Source organism: Erpetoichthys calabaricus, chromosome 5, assembly GCF_900747795.2.
Source record: "Erpetoichthys calabaricus chromosome 5, fErpCal1.3, whole genome shotgun sequence".
Classification (NCBI taxonomy): Eukaryota; Metazoa; Chordata; class Cladistia; order Polypteriformes; family Polypteridae; genus Erpetoichthys; species Erpetoichthys calabaricus.
The window spans coordinates 12592177-12610563 of record NC_041398.2 but is presented as its reverse complement, the minus strand read 5'-3'; the positions used below and the strand labels follow the sequence as shown (position 1 = coordinate 12610563).

Genomic DNA, 18387 nt, shown 5'->3' with positions numbered 1-18387 from the left:
GAAAGAAAGAAAGAAAGAAAGAAAGAAAGAAAGAAAGAAAGAAAGAAAGAAAGAAAGAAAGAAAGAGAGATAATGACAGATGGGAAAGGCACTATATAATAGATAGATAGATAGATAGATAGATAGATAGATAGATAGATAGATAGATAGATAGATAGATAGATAGATAGATAGATAGATAGATAGATAGATAGATAGATAGATAGATAGATTATAAATAGTAAATACTGATTGCAGCTTTTACACAAATAATTGATGTGGTTGTGAAGTGTGACAGTGGATTGATTTTAAATTTGAGAGGTGGACTGTGACAATAAAACATGTCATTTAATAAAGCCAGCGGTCAGTGTGGACAGTCCATTAGACCTTTGACCTCAGTGGTGACCTTATGTTGTTTCTTATCATTTCTGACGACTCAGATGACTTTCAGATGACTGACTTGCCTGCCTTTCTCTTTGTTGTCTGTTGTTATTTTTGTTTTTTACGTTGTCTAAATTCCATTACTTACCACTAACACTATTTTCTTGTCCCCTTTCACTTCATTTCCTTTTTCTTTTCAGTCTCTTAGCTTTGAGCACACACACACAGTCTGTCACATTGCTAATTCACTGTCACTCATCACCATTTCACCACCGTGACACTTTTTATTTATTCCCCCCTTTTTATCCCCACCTTTAATTCTATTTTTGAGGTCTTTACCTTTTTTAAGGCCATTTGTTTCCTTGTCCTTCTTTATTCCTCCTTTCTTCCACTCCTTCCCTTTCACATTTCTGTACAATTTCTGTATTGTTATTTTCCTGTTGTGAATCCCCAGTTCATTCCTCCACCACCACATATTTTCTTTTATTATTTTGTTCATTTTCCATTCCCTTATTGTCATTTTTACATTTAACTCCTTCCCTACTAACCATACAACACTCCTTCTTTTGTCATCCCCTCTTTTCCTGTCCTCCCTTTCCATTCCTTTAACCCCTCATTCCACACATCTTGTGTCTTTTTGCAGTTCCTAAACACATGCTCTGGTGTTTCCACCTCTCAGCAGTTCTCCCTCAGACATATTGAACTTTTCGTGACTCTCCTTTTGTACATGGCAACCTGCGTCGGTAGGATTTCATGTCATGTCACCCACCCGAGGTCTTTTTGTTTATTTGTTAATTCTTTGTCTTCATTTTGCTGCCACACTTTTCTTGTTTGCTCTTCAGAGAGCTTTTGGATTTTTAGTACCATTTCGTCTTTTCCTTTATATTTTTTTAGGTCTTTTTTCTTTTCCCAAATTTTGAGAACTCCTTCCTCCCATGAATATCTTTTAACAAATGTTACTATTGTTTTATAATTTTTTGGCATATTAAAGGCAATGGGTCTGCTATTTGTCATTTTTAATAATTTTGCTTTTCTCAATTCTGTGCCTAGCAGATATCTGATCATGTCCGCTAATTTCACCGTTTTATTTAACGCCATATTAACAACAGTTGCTGTGTGTCTTAAAGCCAACTCCCTTTCTATATTCAGATCCTCTTTCCCTCCATTTTCTCTCCTTTTCATTTCCTTCCTCTTTGCCAATTTTTCACATTTTGACCCCCATAGAAACACAAAACACGTTCTTATAATTCTTCTTAATATTTTCTTTGGTGTATAAAACTATTTGCTAAGTATGATAGTTTTGGATTATAACTGCCTTCATCACCAATATCTTCCCTTCCATTGACAAGTTCCTTATCCTCCAAACTCTGTTTGTTTGTTGATCTTTTTTCCATTTCTTTCCACTCCATCCTCTCCGTACTCTCGTCTCCAAATCTTATCCCTAATACTTTCTCCACATTTCATCACCTTATTCTTCCTTGTGGTTTTTCTTTCCGTTTCCCCCAAAGGACGCATTCCCTCTTATTGAGGTGTAAAGTTGAACCTGACCCCCCTCCATAAACACTTGTGTATGTTCTGTTACTTTATTTATACTCCATGTATCTCTGACTATTATTGTTATGTCATCCATATATGGAAACACTTTTATTTGTTGTCCCCCCCTTCCTGGTACTTCAACTCCTCTTATATTTGTGTCCCTCCTAATTTTATTTAATAAGGGCTCTATACACAGAATAAACAGCACTGCTGACAATGGACACCCTTGTCTTACTCCACATTTCTCCTGTATCTCCTCTGTTAGTTTGTTATTTACTTTTATCTGACTTCGTATATCTTTATCGACTACTTTTATCCAGTCCAGAAAACCTTCATGAACTCCCATTTTTTGGAGTATCTTCCACATATATTTCTGTGCAATTCTATCAAATACTTTCTCCAAATCTAAATGTAATATTGCGACATGCAGGTTTCTCTCTCTCCTGACATTAATACAGTCTCTTAAGACACACCGGTTATCTGCTGCACTTCTCCGCTGTACCACACATGTCTGCTCTTCTTTTATTACATTCTCAATATTTGTTTTCAATCTATTTGTCTAAACTCTTGTCAATATCTTCTTGTCTGTTGTTGTCTTTTTATGATTTAATTTTTAATCCCCACAGATTCTGTCCAATCAGATGAGCTCTTTACTATTAGTGTCTTATCAGCGCAGCTCCTGATTGGTTCTTGTTAATTGTCTGTGTTGTGCTCCGCCCCCAGTCCCGTTACACACTCCCAGATTTCCTCACTCGTTTTCTTTTCTCTCCTTTCAGACTTCTGTCCCCTCACACTGGACATCAACACGGCACACAGAGCCCTCCGTCTGTCTGAAGGGAACAAGAAGGTGACACGTGAGAGGACAGAGACTAAATATCCTGATCATCCTGACAGATTTGACTACTGGGCTCAAGTTCTGTGCAGAGAGGCTCTGACTGGGACTCGCTGTTACTGGGAGGTGAAGTGCAGTGGAGACTTCATGAGGATTGGAGTCGCATATAAAGGACTGAGAAGGAAAGGAGGGAGCAGGGAGTGCGTCCTTGGAAACAACGAGAAGTCCTGGTGTTTGCAGTGGTATCAATCCCAGTACTCTGTGTGTCACAATAACAAATGGACTGTAATCAGCGCCCCCTACAGCCCCAGAATAGGTGTGTATCTGGACTGGCCTGCTAGCTCTCTGTCATTTTATAGCGTCTCACACACAATGACCCTCCTGCACAGGTTCAACACCTCCTTCACTGAGCCACTCTATCCTGGGTTTTATCTTTATCTTCACTCCAGTGTAACAATCAGCCATCTGACACCATGTGACCACTGACCAGTACCCTCCACCGGTAACTTGATGTCCCCACAAACTCAGGTGTCTTTGTGTTTACAGTTTGGGGTCAAAATTAATTTTACACTATAGGTGGGGGGGCAGCACCTCTGTGAGTGAATTTGTGGATGAGAATGAGGGGCGAGTGCGGCTGTCAGGGTCTCCATTATTATTGGGTCTGAGTAGCCAATCAGGTGTGTGTGTCATAGTGACGGGCGGAGACACCTCAGACCTACAAATACCAGTCTGACCAGCAGGGGTCACTGTTGATTCACAGCCACATGTCCTTCAGGCTGACACCCCACCTGCTGTGTCCTCTGAGTGTCACTTAATGTCACCTGTCAGGCAGTCTATATAGCGCCTTTCAATAGTGCTGCTCCAGCAGGACCACATGCCTGGCTCAGTATCCAGAGCCTCATTCCAGTGACTATTTAGGAGCACAGAGTGACAGAAGTGACTAGAGTGCTGGCCTCTGAACAGACATTCTCTGCCCCTCTATTAGTTACTCTGGTGGTCTGTCACCTCTGAATGAATTCACTGTGAATGTCTAAAGACGAGGACTCACCGCTCAGTCACATGTCGGCCATAATGATGGAGTTTGGTGTTTTACTGAGTCACTTGGTGTCACGTTAGACATTAGACTGCACCTCCCCCTTGTTGTTCCCACTGTCACCCAACATCAAGGAGATGAGTCAGCTGACTGACTTCACCGTCACTGTCGGTGTTCAAAGTGACAATCAGATGTGACACTTGGGGACACTTTTATCTTTCCACTAACACACACATTCCCAGGATTAATTTACAATTCCCTCAGGACCCTTCAAGGAGCGGCATGTCAGCTGACATCAGTCTGTGTGAAGAAGCCAATGAAGGCCCAGGCTGACAGCCCCCCCAACTGTGTATTACAGGCCTCACCAGCCAATGGCGACTATGACTTCTAAATCTGTCATCTTCATGGAGCCTGAGGGGTTAAAAGGAAGAGGAGAAGGTGAATAAAGAGTGAGGGGTGAGGATGATAGAGAAGAATGTCAGGGTGATAAAGGGTGAGATGAGTGACCTGAGACAGAGTGAGTCAGACGAGTGTGTCACTTGTGTGTTTGTCAGTTTTGTTCCTCCCTCCTGATTTTCTCCTCTTTGACTCGTCACACACTGATGGCCGTCCTGTGATCACAGATTGTATTCGTCGTTGATCAAATCCGTATCTCGATGTGTGACTGACGTCTGATTCTTTAAGCACTCGCTCATCAGACAGGTTGTCACCTGATGAGCTCTTCACTGCTGACCTAAGCCCTGCTGCCCTCTTCTCTCTCCTGTCACTTTGACCATTGCTTCAATACCCGCTGTGTCACCTCATAAAGCCAATGGTCTGTCTGGTCACTCAGGTCCTCGTCACAGCTGCACACTGGCAGTCGTTCAAACTCTACAGGCTGACAGTCATGTTGTCCTGTCGTCTGATGTTTGTGTTGGTTGAGGTCGTCTCCTGCTGACCTTGGGGGCTTTTAGAGCTCAGGATTAATGAAATGGAAATGTCAGTCAGCAGTGTGGGCAGGTGAGCAGGTGGGCACATTCAGGGCAAAATGTCATTTAAAAGTCGATGAGCACACTGGACACATCGCCAGTCACTGATAATTGACTCCATGTCAGCTCCTGTGGCCTTCATCATGTGCTGTCAACTCAGACGCTGGTCATGTGACTTGCACCTTAGTGACATTCCTGTGTCTTTCAGGGCTGTGACATCAGCTGATTCTTCTGGAGTCAAACTGCTCCCTCTTGTGGCCTCTCTGCATATTAAACACAGGAGAAGTTAGGATGTGAAGTGTTTGGTGAGATCTAAAAAATATTCAGAATACTGACATCACCTTGAAGGACAGTTTGGTTTAATAAGAATTAATGTGTAAAAGAATACTTATTTTAGATTAATCTTTAGTTAATTATAATTATGTGTTACATTCACAGAGATAAATGGTCTGTTAACGCGTCACAGTTTGTAAAATTTGAACAGCTTATTAATCTAAAAAGATCAAAACACACACAAAATAAATATGGACGACTGTTATTTGTCAAATCTGTTCATTTGGTAATTTTTGATTTGTAAATTCCGCTGATCAAATCTCATATTTTGAATGTTCTGATGATATTAGGACTTCTTGTTTATGATTAATCCTCTTTAATAACATGACAAGTGTCTGTGTGTCTGTCTGTGTATCTGTCCAGTCACTTTGTCTCTGTCTTTCCAACAGATGGCGCCTCACAAACATTAGCTCTGCTTTTATGACTCCCATGCTAATCAACATCATCCAGTTACAGAGCCGCAGCACCAGACGTCACCACTGATATCGGCCAGCAGTTTAATGACAGAATGAGTGTTAGTGTGTGTGTGATTAGTGGGCACCATACCAGCCTGTAAACCTCCCTGCTGGCACACAACTCCTGGTCAAGACCTGCGGCAGTTTGTTGTGCTTCAGCTCTGCCAACAGAATGGCATATAACAGAGACATAAGCATTGGATTTGTCATTCCAACAGATGGCACATCACAAACATTTGTATTAATGCACTGTACTATTACAAACATTTGTGATACACTAGCTATTGGAATGATAATTGCAATTCATTTTATTACTACATGCATTTCAAAATGCATTCCCACAGATGGTGAACTGCAAACATTAACACGAAGATCTACGTTGATTACTTAGAATTCAACCCATCTTAGACATGCAGCACAGCTAGTTTTGTATTAAAGAGCAAAAAGTTATAAAAAATATATAATGGATAATGCAGCAAAAAATATGGTGATGCCATATGAATGTTTTATTCTTCCATTTGCAGCAATGAAGCTAATTATTGAGGCAGATGAGCTTTGCTTCCCAGTCTGAGTGTTTGTGTCCTGCTGTGTGTGTTTGTGCCCGTGTGTGTCCATGTGACACATGAAAGTCTGCTGTGACGAGTTGAGTGGTCCCTGTGACTGCAGTCTGACCCCACACTTTCAATATCAGCTGCTAATAAATCCTGATATTAAACTTTATTAGGTACAGTTTACATACAGTTTATTTTTGTATAGCCCAAAATCACACAGGAAGAGCCGCAATGGGCTTTAACAGGCCCTGCTTCTTGACAGCCCCCCAACCTTGACTCTCTAAGAAGACAAGGAAAAACTATCAAATAAAACCCAGTAGGAAAAAAATGGAAGAAACCTTGGGAAAGGCAGTTCAAAGAGAGACCCCTTTCCAGGTAGGTTGGGCGTGCAAGGTACGCTTCCTAAACACTTTTAGTTTTATCCCATCCTAATATTCAAGTGATGGCTGCTTACATTTTGTACGCACTGCTGATATTATATGAGGAGTCAAAGCTGCTGTAGTTCTGCTCAGATGTGGATTAGCAATAAGAAGAGACGGCTACTTCAGTCACCTCTCGAAGGGCAGCAGCTGATATTCAGACTTGCTTCAATCGACACCAAGTGTGCATCTCTGCAGCCCGGAGCCTCCACCCTGGAGCTCCAAGGAGGTGGCGTTGACTCCACTGGGGGCCAACTGGGAGGAACTTGGAGTTCAAAACACTAAAGAGGCCTGCAATTCTCCACAATGACCACTAGAGGGGGGTGTACCGTCATATTAGTCAAACAGTCGTAATAATGAGGTAGCAAGTCATATAATTATGAGATGATAAGTCATAATAATATAATAATAACGATCAAGTGCCAGTGACCTGCTATTCCTATTAACAGACTTGCATTTAATTTGGTTCTGCTTCTTTAGCAACGTGATACTCGCAGTCAGATTAAGTGGACTCAATTAACAAATTTTGGGGGGTTGTGTTAAGTAGTGAGAAGTCAAGTAAAATGACAAGTTTTATTGGCTAATAAAAAATTACAATATGCGTGGACTGTCTCAGCCCGTCTTGTGTTAATGGCGGACACTTTGAGATCGCAGCACCGACTGAGCCTCGACTGTAAGCAGACGGCTATTCACGTGAGGCTCACTCCGCTAAGTCTCAGTGTGACACGCGCGCTTCACGGAATGCCCAACTGGTTTAGTCCGGTGCTGCGCTTTAAGATCAGCGGGAGCGAGCACTGCAGGGAGGTGGGGGGTGAAGGCGGAGCGCAGGTTTGGTCCGCACGTTGAACGGCGCCTTCAGGTTATTACAATTGACCCGGGCAGGTTATGAGATCGCAGGTGACTTTGACTTCAGTTTGAAAGACACAAATACAAACACGCGTCATCAACTTCAGAGTGTGACTGCGCCGCCACCATTTACATGATTCCATTTGATTGTGTTGTTTCTACTCTGTTTATTTTATTTATTTTTGCGCACTGCACTTCTGGACAACCGTAGTTGGCTTCATGGAGTTACGACAGCATGTGAGGTAATGAGACGTTCCAGCGCCTAAATTACCTGTGGATTATTCGACAATTCTAATGCCACAGACTGGAGCACAGTAGGCGGGCTGTGAAAGAAAGAAGATGATTCGCTGACGCTGACTTTGATTGACATTTATCTCGCCCCTTTGTCCTGCACTTAACCACTCAGGTCTGTCAATATCGATATGGGCTGCGAGAATCAACACTCTAGATATTCACACATATATTTACACACACGTGTTTATATCTGTCATCAACACACGTCATTTATGTGAGTCTGCGTGCAGACACGACTCCGACCGCGTCCCACAGTGAGTGGTACTTGGGCATGCGACACAAAAAAACTGAGAAGAAGATCAGAGAATCTGCGCAGACCCCCACAAGTTCATGTCGTTGTGCTCACCGCCGCCTCCTGCTGTGCAGGTTTGACAGTCTGACAGCTGAGCAATGAAGCGCCTACTTGTGGCGAAGCTACTCGTGGCCAGTCGGCCGTCTTAACCTGACACCCCTCGAGCGGCTCTCTTATGTCCGTCTCACCTGCGTTTACATTGCGGAGGTGCGCTGCTGCCGTCTCTTGGCCAGGCCGAATAATGCAAGTGCTTTTAAATAAATTGAAAAGTAGAAAAGGCCGCATGTCGTCTCGAGTAGTGTGACATCATGAGTGTCATTCACAAAATTAGTAAAAGAAAGACACTACATATCCTGCCTTAATCCCTGTATTGGCTGGGATTGGCTCCAGCAGATCCCCGTGACCCTGTGTTCGGATATAGCGGGTTGGAGAATGACTGACTGACTGAAGACGCTACATACAATAAGGATTGAGTGATAAAGATGTAAACAGGCAAGGTAGGAACAGAACAATAAATAAGCATGAGACTAAATCAATTATGACAGCAAGAAAGAAAGAAAGAAAGAAAGAAAGAAAGAAAGAAAGAAAGAAAGAAAGAAAGAAAGAAAGAAAGAAAGAAAGAAAGAAAGAAAGAAAGAAAGAAAGAATCCCGCTCAATCAAATAGCAGGTCTTGAGGAGCTTCTCCTGGCAGCCCGGACATCAAGACTGCAGCTCAGTAACTCTGTAGCTCTGAGTCACATCATGAGATGTTATCGGCTTTATTCAGGTTTAAAACATCATTTTGAATTTCCCAGTTTGATTGTAAACTTACTGACTTGTTAATGTCAGACGTAAATAATTTCTGTAAACAGAGAGTGATGTGAAGTGCAATTTAAATACAAGAACAGAGTTCATGCACTTTAATAAAAGGACAAGTGTCTGTCTGTGTGTCTGTCCAGCTGCTATGTCTCTGTCATTCCAAAAGATGGCACAAATGAAGCATCACTAATATTTGTCGTAGTAAAATGATGCACCATCCGTTGGAATGAAAAATGGAAATGTATTTCATTGCTACAAATGTCTGTAGTGACAAAAGGCACTATATAATAAATAGAAAATATGAACTGAGCTAACCTGACAAACAGTGCAGCAGAAACAGCAGTTTGTAGACATAACCAGTGGCTGATTTTTAACCCACCAACGAGGAGCAATTGTCACAATGTGAAGTGACTGTTGGAATGCAGCAGCACTGTGCTGTGCCACCATGCTGCCTCACAATTTAAGTGTCATATCTCAAAATACAGTGGATTGACAAAGTCTTCAGACTCTTTCTACACACTTTGTTGTGGATTTAATTTTTCATGGATGAATTTTTCCATTTTTGCCCATTGAGTCAACATTTAATTACTCATCATGATAAAGTGAAGATGTGTTAACAGAAAGGTTAATAAATTTATTAAAAATCACAAACTAAAATCTCTCCCTCTTAGTCATATTTAGACCTTTCTTGTGTCTCTCTGAACTGCACTCTGGTCCATCCTGTCACCTTGAGACGTGTCCAGAACTTGAGTGGAGTCCACCACTGAACTGAGTGGCTATCGTTTAGAAAGACAGTTATGTTTCTGTGTCTAGAAGGTCCTACAAATCACCCTGAATGATGTCCAAAGAACTTTCTGTAGACCTCCATCAAGATCACATTCTGGTAAGATGGATATCAAGACAAGAGGATCAAACCATTTCTAGCACTTATGAGTGTCCTCGGGAGCACAGTGGCTTCAGAAATGGAGACACAAAAGTCATTTAGGGCCACCAGGACTCTTCTTAGAGTTGGCCATCCAGCTAAACTGAGTTACTGGACATGAAGGGTCTTGGGTCATGGAGGTGACTGAGAACTCAATGGTCACTCTAAGAGAGCTTCATAAGTCCTCTTCTGAGATTGGAGACTCTGTCTGAAGGATGACCATCTCAGCTGGACTCCATCAGTCTGATGTTCATGGTATAGTGTTTAATGGAAGACACTGTGAGAACATGAAGTGACTCTGTTGTGGTGAGACTCACTGGTCAAGTGCAGGCACTGCTCATCACCTGCCTAATACCATCATTAAGATGAATTGTGGAGGTGGCAGTATCATGCCAGGGGGGACAGGGAGACAGGACAGAATGAAGAGAAGGACGACTGCAGCCAAAGACAGAGAGGTCCTTGAAGAAGACCTACTGCAGAGTTGGCTGACAGTTCAGTGACTTGAAGCAAAGAGTCAAGACAATGATGGAGTGGCTTCAGGACAAGAGTGTCCTTGAGTGTCCCGGGCTTAAACTCCAAAGATGGAAGTTTTCAGATGCTTCCCATCCAATCTTAAGGAGTTTCAGATGAAGAACGGGTTCATCTGCTCACATCCAGATATGCAAAACTTGTAGAGATGTACCAGGAAGACTGTCAAAGGACTGAGTGGTGGCTGCAAAATTCTTCCATTTCACAATTCTTAAAGCCCCTGTTCTGTTGGGAACACTCCAAGCTATACAGATGGTTTGATCCCTTTGTCCTGATTGGTGCCCCACCACCATTACATCCTGGGGGTCGACAGAGAGTTCCTGGGACTTCAAGACTGAGTTTTTGTCCTGCCATGCAGTGTGAATTATGAGACTTTCTATACACAGATACCCGAGTGCCTTTCTAAATGATGTCCAGTGAATTCAGCTTTCCACAGGTGGACTTCAATCGAGTTCTGGAAACATCTCAAGGAGAATCAAAGCAAACAGGATGGACCTGAGCACCACATGAGTACCACAAGAAAGGATCCGTTATTGTAGGAAGTATTTGATTTTATTTAATAAATATTCAAACCTTTCGGAGGACACGTTTTCACTTTGGCATTATGGGTTGTTGATGGATTGTTGATTGAAATGAAACGAATGAAATCTCCAACTCAATAAAGTGAAGGGTTTCAATGCCTCCTAAATCCACCAGTCCTCAGTCAGGCCAGGCCAGGACTGCACCACACCATCCAACAGCACCAATGCCGACAGCCCCCTCATCAGCAGACCCCCACAAGATCCTTGAAGTTGACACCTCCACCTCCATCACCTGCATTACCCTCCTCACAGCAGTCGGCCATTATGGCCTCCTTCCTGGTTATGCACACTTCAACCATTCCATCATCATCATCATCATCATCTGGCTCTTTTCTACTCCTGCATTCCTCACCCACAGCCTTAATGCCAGTCATAGCTAAAGGACGATGTCAGAAATGTAAAGTGGGTACGACATGGAGTGGAAATTAACAAAAACAAAAATGCTCAGTACATCGAGCTCATTCGGTTGGCTACATGTCACACTACACGACTTTTCAGGCATCACCTTTATTTACAACTCATGGAGACTTGAAACAAACGCACTGATGACTTCCAACCTGTGTAGTGCGACATCCACATGGGACTCATCAGGACATAAATTCATAGGTGTGGTATTCTCTGTGAGACCTGAAATGGAACAAATTGTATTACAAATTAGGATAAAGAAATCAGCCCAAAACATAAATGTAAATTTAGAAATAACTCGGAGTAGAGTCGGGCAGGTGTACCACCGAGATGCGTACACATTAGTCAGGAAAGGATGGCAAAACCAACAGGGTGGAGGAGTCGCCATTGATGTCAAAGAGAAGTTCAACTCCGTCAGGTGGAGAGCAGCGTCTCAGTGTGGATTTGACTTGACCGCGTCAGGGATTGGGGTCTTATAAGAGTAAGGATACGGTGTTGACCTGGATTTGGCGCCAGCCAGAAAGGTTCTTCTTCTACCAAGGAATGAAGAATTTAGTGAAGTGATACAACCGACAGGATGACCACATGGAGAAGTGATAGGACTGATCATGGATACCGATATTAAAGGGAAGATGACTTTCTAGTCTCATAGTGTGACACTGGCTTACTGCAGCATTTGAAGTGGCTGTCAAAATACAGAAAGCTCACAATATGTTGGAAATTAGAAGGTGTGCAGAAAAGTCACAAGAGAGTCATGTCATCAGTAAGACCTTGACATTCCGAGATGTGTCATCTGAGATCTTGAAGGCAACGAGATCCACTAACCGTAGTTGTTAAGTGTGACATGCCGTCCAACTCAAAGTCATATAGTGTGACGCTGAATTAACGGTCACTAATGGTGACTCCTAGTTGCCTTTAAGGAAATGAGACCCAGTAGGTGTATCTGTTAAGTGTGACATGCTCTTTGACTTGACGTTGGCAGTGTAATGACAGAATCAGACAGCATAGTAATTGGTGTCAAAATACAATGAGTCTGAAATGCTTAGAAAATTAGAAACTGGGCAGAAAAGTCACGAGGGAGTCATAGAATTCATTAGTCGTTAGATGCCCACCAATTAAAGTCATCAAAATTGGGTAGAATGACATTTGAATTAACACAGGACATTAAGTAGATGTCAAAATACAGTGAACTTGTGATAATTCACATTTTTAAAGCTGCTGAGAATTTGAGATTTGCGTAATCCTATGTGAATCCTAGTCATGCAATCCGACCTCCTCACTGAGACCAAACACAGCAAGTCCAGTTTTCGTCAGACATGTTCCCCAACTTGAAGTCTTGTAGCGTGATGTTGGCCAAAGGCAGCACATTAATTGATCTGTCAACATGCAGTAAGCTGGCAATCCTTAGTAAAATGTTGTGATGGAGTCATGTCATCCATTATACCACACCAGTCCTATTCATGTAATGCAAGAAAGAAGCCCGGCAACTAAAGGTTTTTTAAATTTGAAATGCACTCCAACTTGAAGTTGTGTAGTGTGACGCCAGCCTAATGGTCATTCCCTGTGATTGCAAGTCCTGTAATTCAAAGCAATGAGGTCCTGTAAATTCAGTTGTGTAGTGTGACGTGTTCTCTGACTCAGATGTGTGCAGTGTGATGCCGGTCTAACGGTTATCGTGTATAATTTCAAGTCATAAAACTCAACATCATCAGATCCAGCAAGTCCAGTTGTTAAGTGTAACGTTCTCTCCGACTTGAAGTTGTATAGTGTGACGCTATCTAATATCTTCTCCAGACACCATTTTAAAAGTTCTCAAGGCTTCTGCTTGAACTCCATGACTCTTTATTTTGTTCTACGGTTGTTTGTCGTGAGCCGTTTTGTCTCTGCCTTTCCAAAAACAATCACGGACATCGCCACCATTGTTTAGAGTCTTCACATTTCTGAAACAGCACACTTACGATGACTCAGAACACTCATGTTAAGAGTTCAAAACCTCCATCCCCGTACCCTCCTTGAAGCCACAGTCTTGATTTTCCATGCACAGGAAATGGTGAAGCACAGAATTAAGACAAGCAGGATGGTTAAAGCAGGACGTTAGCTCCAAATATATTACAAACTTCCTCTTCATTTTTGCAGCCGGAGTGTTCACAGGGCTCACCCATAAACTTGAAGTGATCTGTGACAGCTCTGTAGTCACAAATGTCCTGGTGTTTAGGGATTACCGAGGGAGGTCTCCACCCAAGAAATCTCTTTAAATGAGAACAGAGAAGATGCCTCGGTTCATGGGGGTGGGCACTTATACAGCTTGCAGATATGTCCGTTTAACCCCTAAAGAGTCACGTCAATAACACAGACCGAGCGGTCACTCTCCTGCAAGCTGTTCAAGCTTCTCTACCTCTTTTCTTGGCATGGATTCTCCTGTGCTTCAGCAGAGTGTTTGATAAGCGAAATCTCTTCCCACATTCAGGACAAGAGTAGGGCTTTTCGCCGGTGTGGATCCTCTGGTGGTCTTGTAGGGTACTTTTATATGTGAATCCTTGCCCACAGTTCATGCAGAAGAACCGCTTCTCTCCCGTGTGGATGACCTGATGTCGCCAAAGATTACACTTGTGTGTAAATTTCTTCCCACTATGAACACAGGAGTACGGCTTCTCCCTGGTGTGAATTTCCATGTGGTGTTGAAGGTACCGGCTGTAGATGAAGGTCTTCCCACAATCTTGGCAACAAAATGGCCGCTCCCCACTGTGAATCCTCTGATGCTGCTGAAGTTTCCCCTTCAGTCTAAACCTTTTCTCACACTGGTTGCAGAAATACGGATACTACCCAGTGTGAATCACCAAATGCTCTTGCAGTCCGCCAACCACTCGGAAGCATTTCCCACACATGGGGCAACTGTGTGGTGTCTCTCCAGTGTGGATTCTCTGATGCTGCAGGAAGTGGTTTTTACGTATGAACCTCTTTCCACAATTGCTACAAGAATGGGGTTTGTCACCGTTGTGAATCTTCTGGTGGCCCTTCAGGCTGTACTTGTAGGCAAAGGTCTTCCCACACTCCTTACAGCTGAATATCTGGTCTCCGCTGTGAAGCGGCTGATGGTGCTGAAGGGTTCTTTTCTTGGTGAACCTCTTTCTGCATTTGACGCAGTCATAGGGTCTCTCACCGGTTTGAGACAGATGATGTTGCTGAAGGTCGATTTTACGAATGAAGCTCTTCCCACATTCCGTACAGCAGTGCGGCCACTCCCCAGTGTGAATTCGCTTGTGGAATTTCAGACTTGTAGGCAATCACCTTTCCACACTCCTTGCAGAAGAAGGCCTTTTCACCGGTGTGACACCTCTGGTGGTGCTGAAGGGCTGTTTTGTCTGTGAAACTCTACCCGCACTCACAGCAGCTAAATGGCTTGTCTTCGCTGTGCTTCTTCAGGTGCTCCAGGAAGTGGCGCTTGTGAATAAAACGCGTACCGCATTCCGTGCAGCAGTGTGGCTTCTCTCCGGAATGAGTCTTCTGGTGAGTCTGGAGGTACGCCTTACACACAAACGCTTGTCCACAATCGTTGCAGCAGTACAGCTTCTCGCCGGTATGAATGCGCTGATATTGATGAAGGTAACTCTTGTGTGTGAATGTTTTGCCGCACTCACTACAGCAGTACGGCTTCACTCTGGCATGAATCTTCTGGTGCGTCTGGAGATACGCTTTACACACAAATGACTTTCCACAATCATTGCAGTGGTACGGCTTCTCCGCGGTGTGACTTCTCTCGTGTATGTTGAGGTAACGCTATTGAAAGAACTTCTTCCCGCAGTCCGCACACTCATAAAAGTTCTTGGTGTTATCGTTAAACTCGTTATGGGATGTGGTGTCCCGATTCCTGCTATTTTGGAAGTTGTCGTGCTGGTAAGGAGAATCAAAATAGGTATCCTCACTTTCCAGAAAGTCGGTGGGAATCACCATGATGATCACGTCATCTGGACTTTCAGGAACTTCTCCTCTCTTTCGTCTCACTATGAAAAAAATTAAAAATGAGCACATAGAAAACTTTGGAATATGACCCTCCACAACCACAGCATCCCGGCATTAAAAAAAATTTAAAAAACAAAAGTTGGAACTCTAAGCAGGCCAAAATACAGCTAAACTGTTATACTATGTGTTTTTTATTTAAGTTTGATGTCACTGTTCTCTGTGCCCACTGTTATGGATTCATTCATACAGGTACAGAGGGGCACAGCACCAGCAGTTAGAATTGCCGAGCCAAGCACAGGACTATAGAGAGCCGCAGACAACTGGAGAAGTGAATAGTCAGCCTAAAGACAGACCAGTATATTTCTGTCTTCTGTCAGCAAAAACCTCTTTCCTTGTTGGGAGAATGAGAACTGTATGTAGGCATTGTGCTATTGCTGTATGTTTGAAGGTGGGGTTTGAGTACTTTCCTGTCCTTGTTTGGATCCGGAGCCAAGAGCTTGCACATAGAGCAACCAGTATAAGAATGGACACCTATGGCCAACACTTTGAAGCTGCCGGGCGGAAGAGTATGTCTTCCGTCCGAGGCCGGGCAGAAGATTCTGTCTTCTGACCGGTTAAAATCCTTTCAGCGTAGCGACAAAAGATGATGGACTGCGTAGGTCAAGGCACCGACATGCTTGATATGTCTGTCATAAGCTTCCCGTTTGTAATACCACGTGAACCCGTCAGTAAAGAGCTAGATTATCCTTTTGTTGTCGTGTAATCTTTTAACTGTCATATTGCATGCTGGGGAGGGATAATACCTTGTGGTGGATTGCTGGCTTCTTTCTCCGGCCCTCACCCCCAGGCCGCCAGGAGGAGCTCTCCCAGCAGCGTGGACATGCCCCGAGTTCCAGCAGGGCCTCATGGACTATGTAGTTTTTATACACATCCCTGCTGGATACCTTGGGGGCCACCAGGCGTCGCTGTAGGGGGGCTCGTAGGCTCGCATGTGCCCTATAACCCGGGAGTACATCACGGTCACGTGACAGGAAGAAACGACGTGCTCCCGGGTTGAAGAAAAGGACTGTTTACCCAGACCCGGAAGGGAAAAGGAACTGTGGACTGTTGAATGGGAACACCTCTGCGTCAGGGTGTATAAAAGGACTCTGGGAAGCCCAGTACACTGAGCTGAGCTGGGAGGTAGGGTGGCAAAGTGTCTGGGCGAGGAGGATTGGTTTGTTGGAGAGTTTGATTTATATGAATGGGGTGTGGAGAGTGCTTTGTGCATGGTATTCTTATAAAATAAAGAATATTTATACTTTTACCTGGTGTTCAGAGTGGTACCTGAGGGTTCAAGAGGTGGACAAAGCATCTATCTGTCACAACCTTTTTATTTAAATTCAGGTTAATTAAAACGCCGCAATTGAAAAGAACACATTTCCAGAGAGCTAATGCCTCTCTTAAGGAAACACATGCACACGCACGTTTCTGCTCGGTTTTCCAAATGGGCAGTAGCCAGTGTCAAAGAGGTGCTACTGTTTCTGTGTCTTTCACCTTTCTTTTTCGTATGTGCATCCCTGATGCGGTCTTTTACCACATACACCAAAATTAATTGCACAACGTTTACAAACTTAATTCACTTGATTGTAGTCATTCTGTAACAATACAATGGTTCACGGAATGGCCAAACTATTCCAACTCTCACCACTGTTTTAGCATTGTTAGAAGACATTGCAAATAGAAGAGTTAGAAGAGAGTGCGTATTTATAGATGATGATGATGATGACTGGCTTCTAAGTCGATTTCGATTTCCCAGAGCTCTCCTCTTGGAGCTGTGTGGTGAACTGGTGCTAGCTTTACAAAGGCAGACTTTGAGGACTTCTGCTCTATCTGCTCCTTTGCAAGTTCTGTCCACTCTCAGGTTTTTAGCCAAAGGAGATTTTCAATGTGAACCTGCTGACTGATTGGGTATTTCACAAACATCATCAACTCACACCATGCCAGCTGTATTGGGTGGCATTATCTGCTTGTTTTCTAGATAGGTAAAATTTCTTTACACTGTGGTTGAACTGGCAAACATCAAAATGCAATTCGCAGCAACATCTGCTTTTCCAAATATAATTGGAGGGGTCGCCAGACAAGTTACATCAGCCATGGATGAATCCCCAAAAGAATGAGCTGACATTACATCATCTTTAGCTGAAGAAACTATAAAAACAGCAACTCCACACAGTCATGTGGTAAAAGGCAAGCAGTCCTTTAAAGGATAGTGAGTCACCTCAAAGGGCAATGTAAAGAGCAGAGAATCGATCCATTGTGGCACTAGGCATTGATGCTACAATATAAAGGCAGCTTCAGAGAATTAATTTACTTACAGTCATAAGAAAAAGTTTGGGAACCCCTCTCAGCCTGCATAATAATTTACTTTCAATAAAAAAAGATAACGGTGGTATGTCTTTCATTTCCTAGGACATCTGAGTACTGGGGTGTTTTCCGAACAAAGATTTTCAGTGAAGCAGTATTTAGTTGTATGAAATTAAATCAAATGTGAAAAACTGGCTGTGCACAAATGTGGGTCCCCTTGTCATTGTGCTGATTTGAATGCCTGTCACTACTCAATGCTGATTACTTACAACACCAAATTGGTTGGATGAGCTCGCTAAGCCTTGAACTTCATAGACAGGTGTGTCCAATCATGAGATATAAAGGTATTTAAGGTGGTCAATTACAAGTTGTGTTTCCTTCCCTTTGACTCTCCTCTGAAGAGTGACGGACAGCATGGGATCCTCAAAGCAACTCTCCAAAGATCTGAAAACAAAGATTGTTGAGTTCTGGTTTAGGGGAAGGCTACACAAAGCCATCTCAGAGGTTTAAACTGTCAGTTTCAACTGTAAGGAATGGAATCAGGAAATGGAAGGCCACAGGCACAGTTGCTTTTAAACTCAGCAGGTCTGACAGGCCAAGACAATAAAGGAGCGGCATATGGGCAGGATTGTGAGAATGGTTACGGACAACCCACAGATCACCTCCAAAGACCTGCAAGAACATCTGGCTGCAGATGGTGTATCTGTACATCGTTCTACAATTCAGCGCAATTTGCACCAAGAACATCTGTATGGCAGAGTGATGAGAAAGAAGCCCTTTCTGCACTCAACCACAACAGATTCACTTGTTGTATGCCAATGCTCATTTAGACAAGCCAGATTCATTTTGGAACAAAGTGTTTTGGACCGATGAGACAAAAAATGAGTTATTTGGTCACAACAAAAAGCGCTTTGCATGGCAGAGAAA

General features: G+C 43.2%; 1 protein-coding gene and 1 long non-coding RNA gene across 11 annotated transcripts in view; one reads left to right on the top strand and one right to left on the bottom strand.

Annotated features, from left to right (window-relative positions):
- LOC127527858 (uncharacterized) overlaps positions 1-18387 on the bottom strand; it is a 687118-nt gene that overhangs the window by 196108 nt on the left and 472623 nt on the right. Inside the window, exon 5 of one of the 7 annotated variants that reach the window (XR_007935013.1) lies at positions 3672-3733. The exons of the other annotated variants lie outside the window; for them this stretch is intronic. This is a non-coding gene — a long non-coding RNA (uncharacterized LOC127527858). Of the gene's footprint in view, positions 1-3671; positions 3734-18387 lie in introns of those variants that run through there. 7 annotated transcript variants of the gene reach the window in all.
- The window catches only part of LOC114643665 (tripartite motif-containing protein 16-like), a 484979-nt gene that overhangs the window by 179784 nt on the left and 286808 nt on the right, over positions 1-18387 (top strand). For 2 of the 4 annotated variants that reach the window (XR_007934976.1, XR_007934977.1), the window contains one exon: positions 2855-3405. Coding sequence is in view for 1 of the 4 variants with exons in the window: in XM_051927889.1 (XP_051783849.1) it covers positions 2673-3214 (542 nt within the window). In the remaining 3 variants the exon portion in view is untranslated. Of the gene's footprint in view, positions 1-2672; positions 3855-18387 lie in introns of those variants that run through there. The other 2 variants (XR_007934979.1, XM_051927889.1) reach the window with 2 other exon arrangements.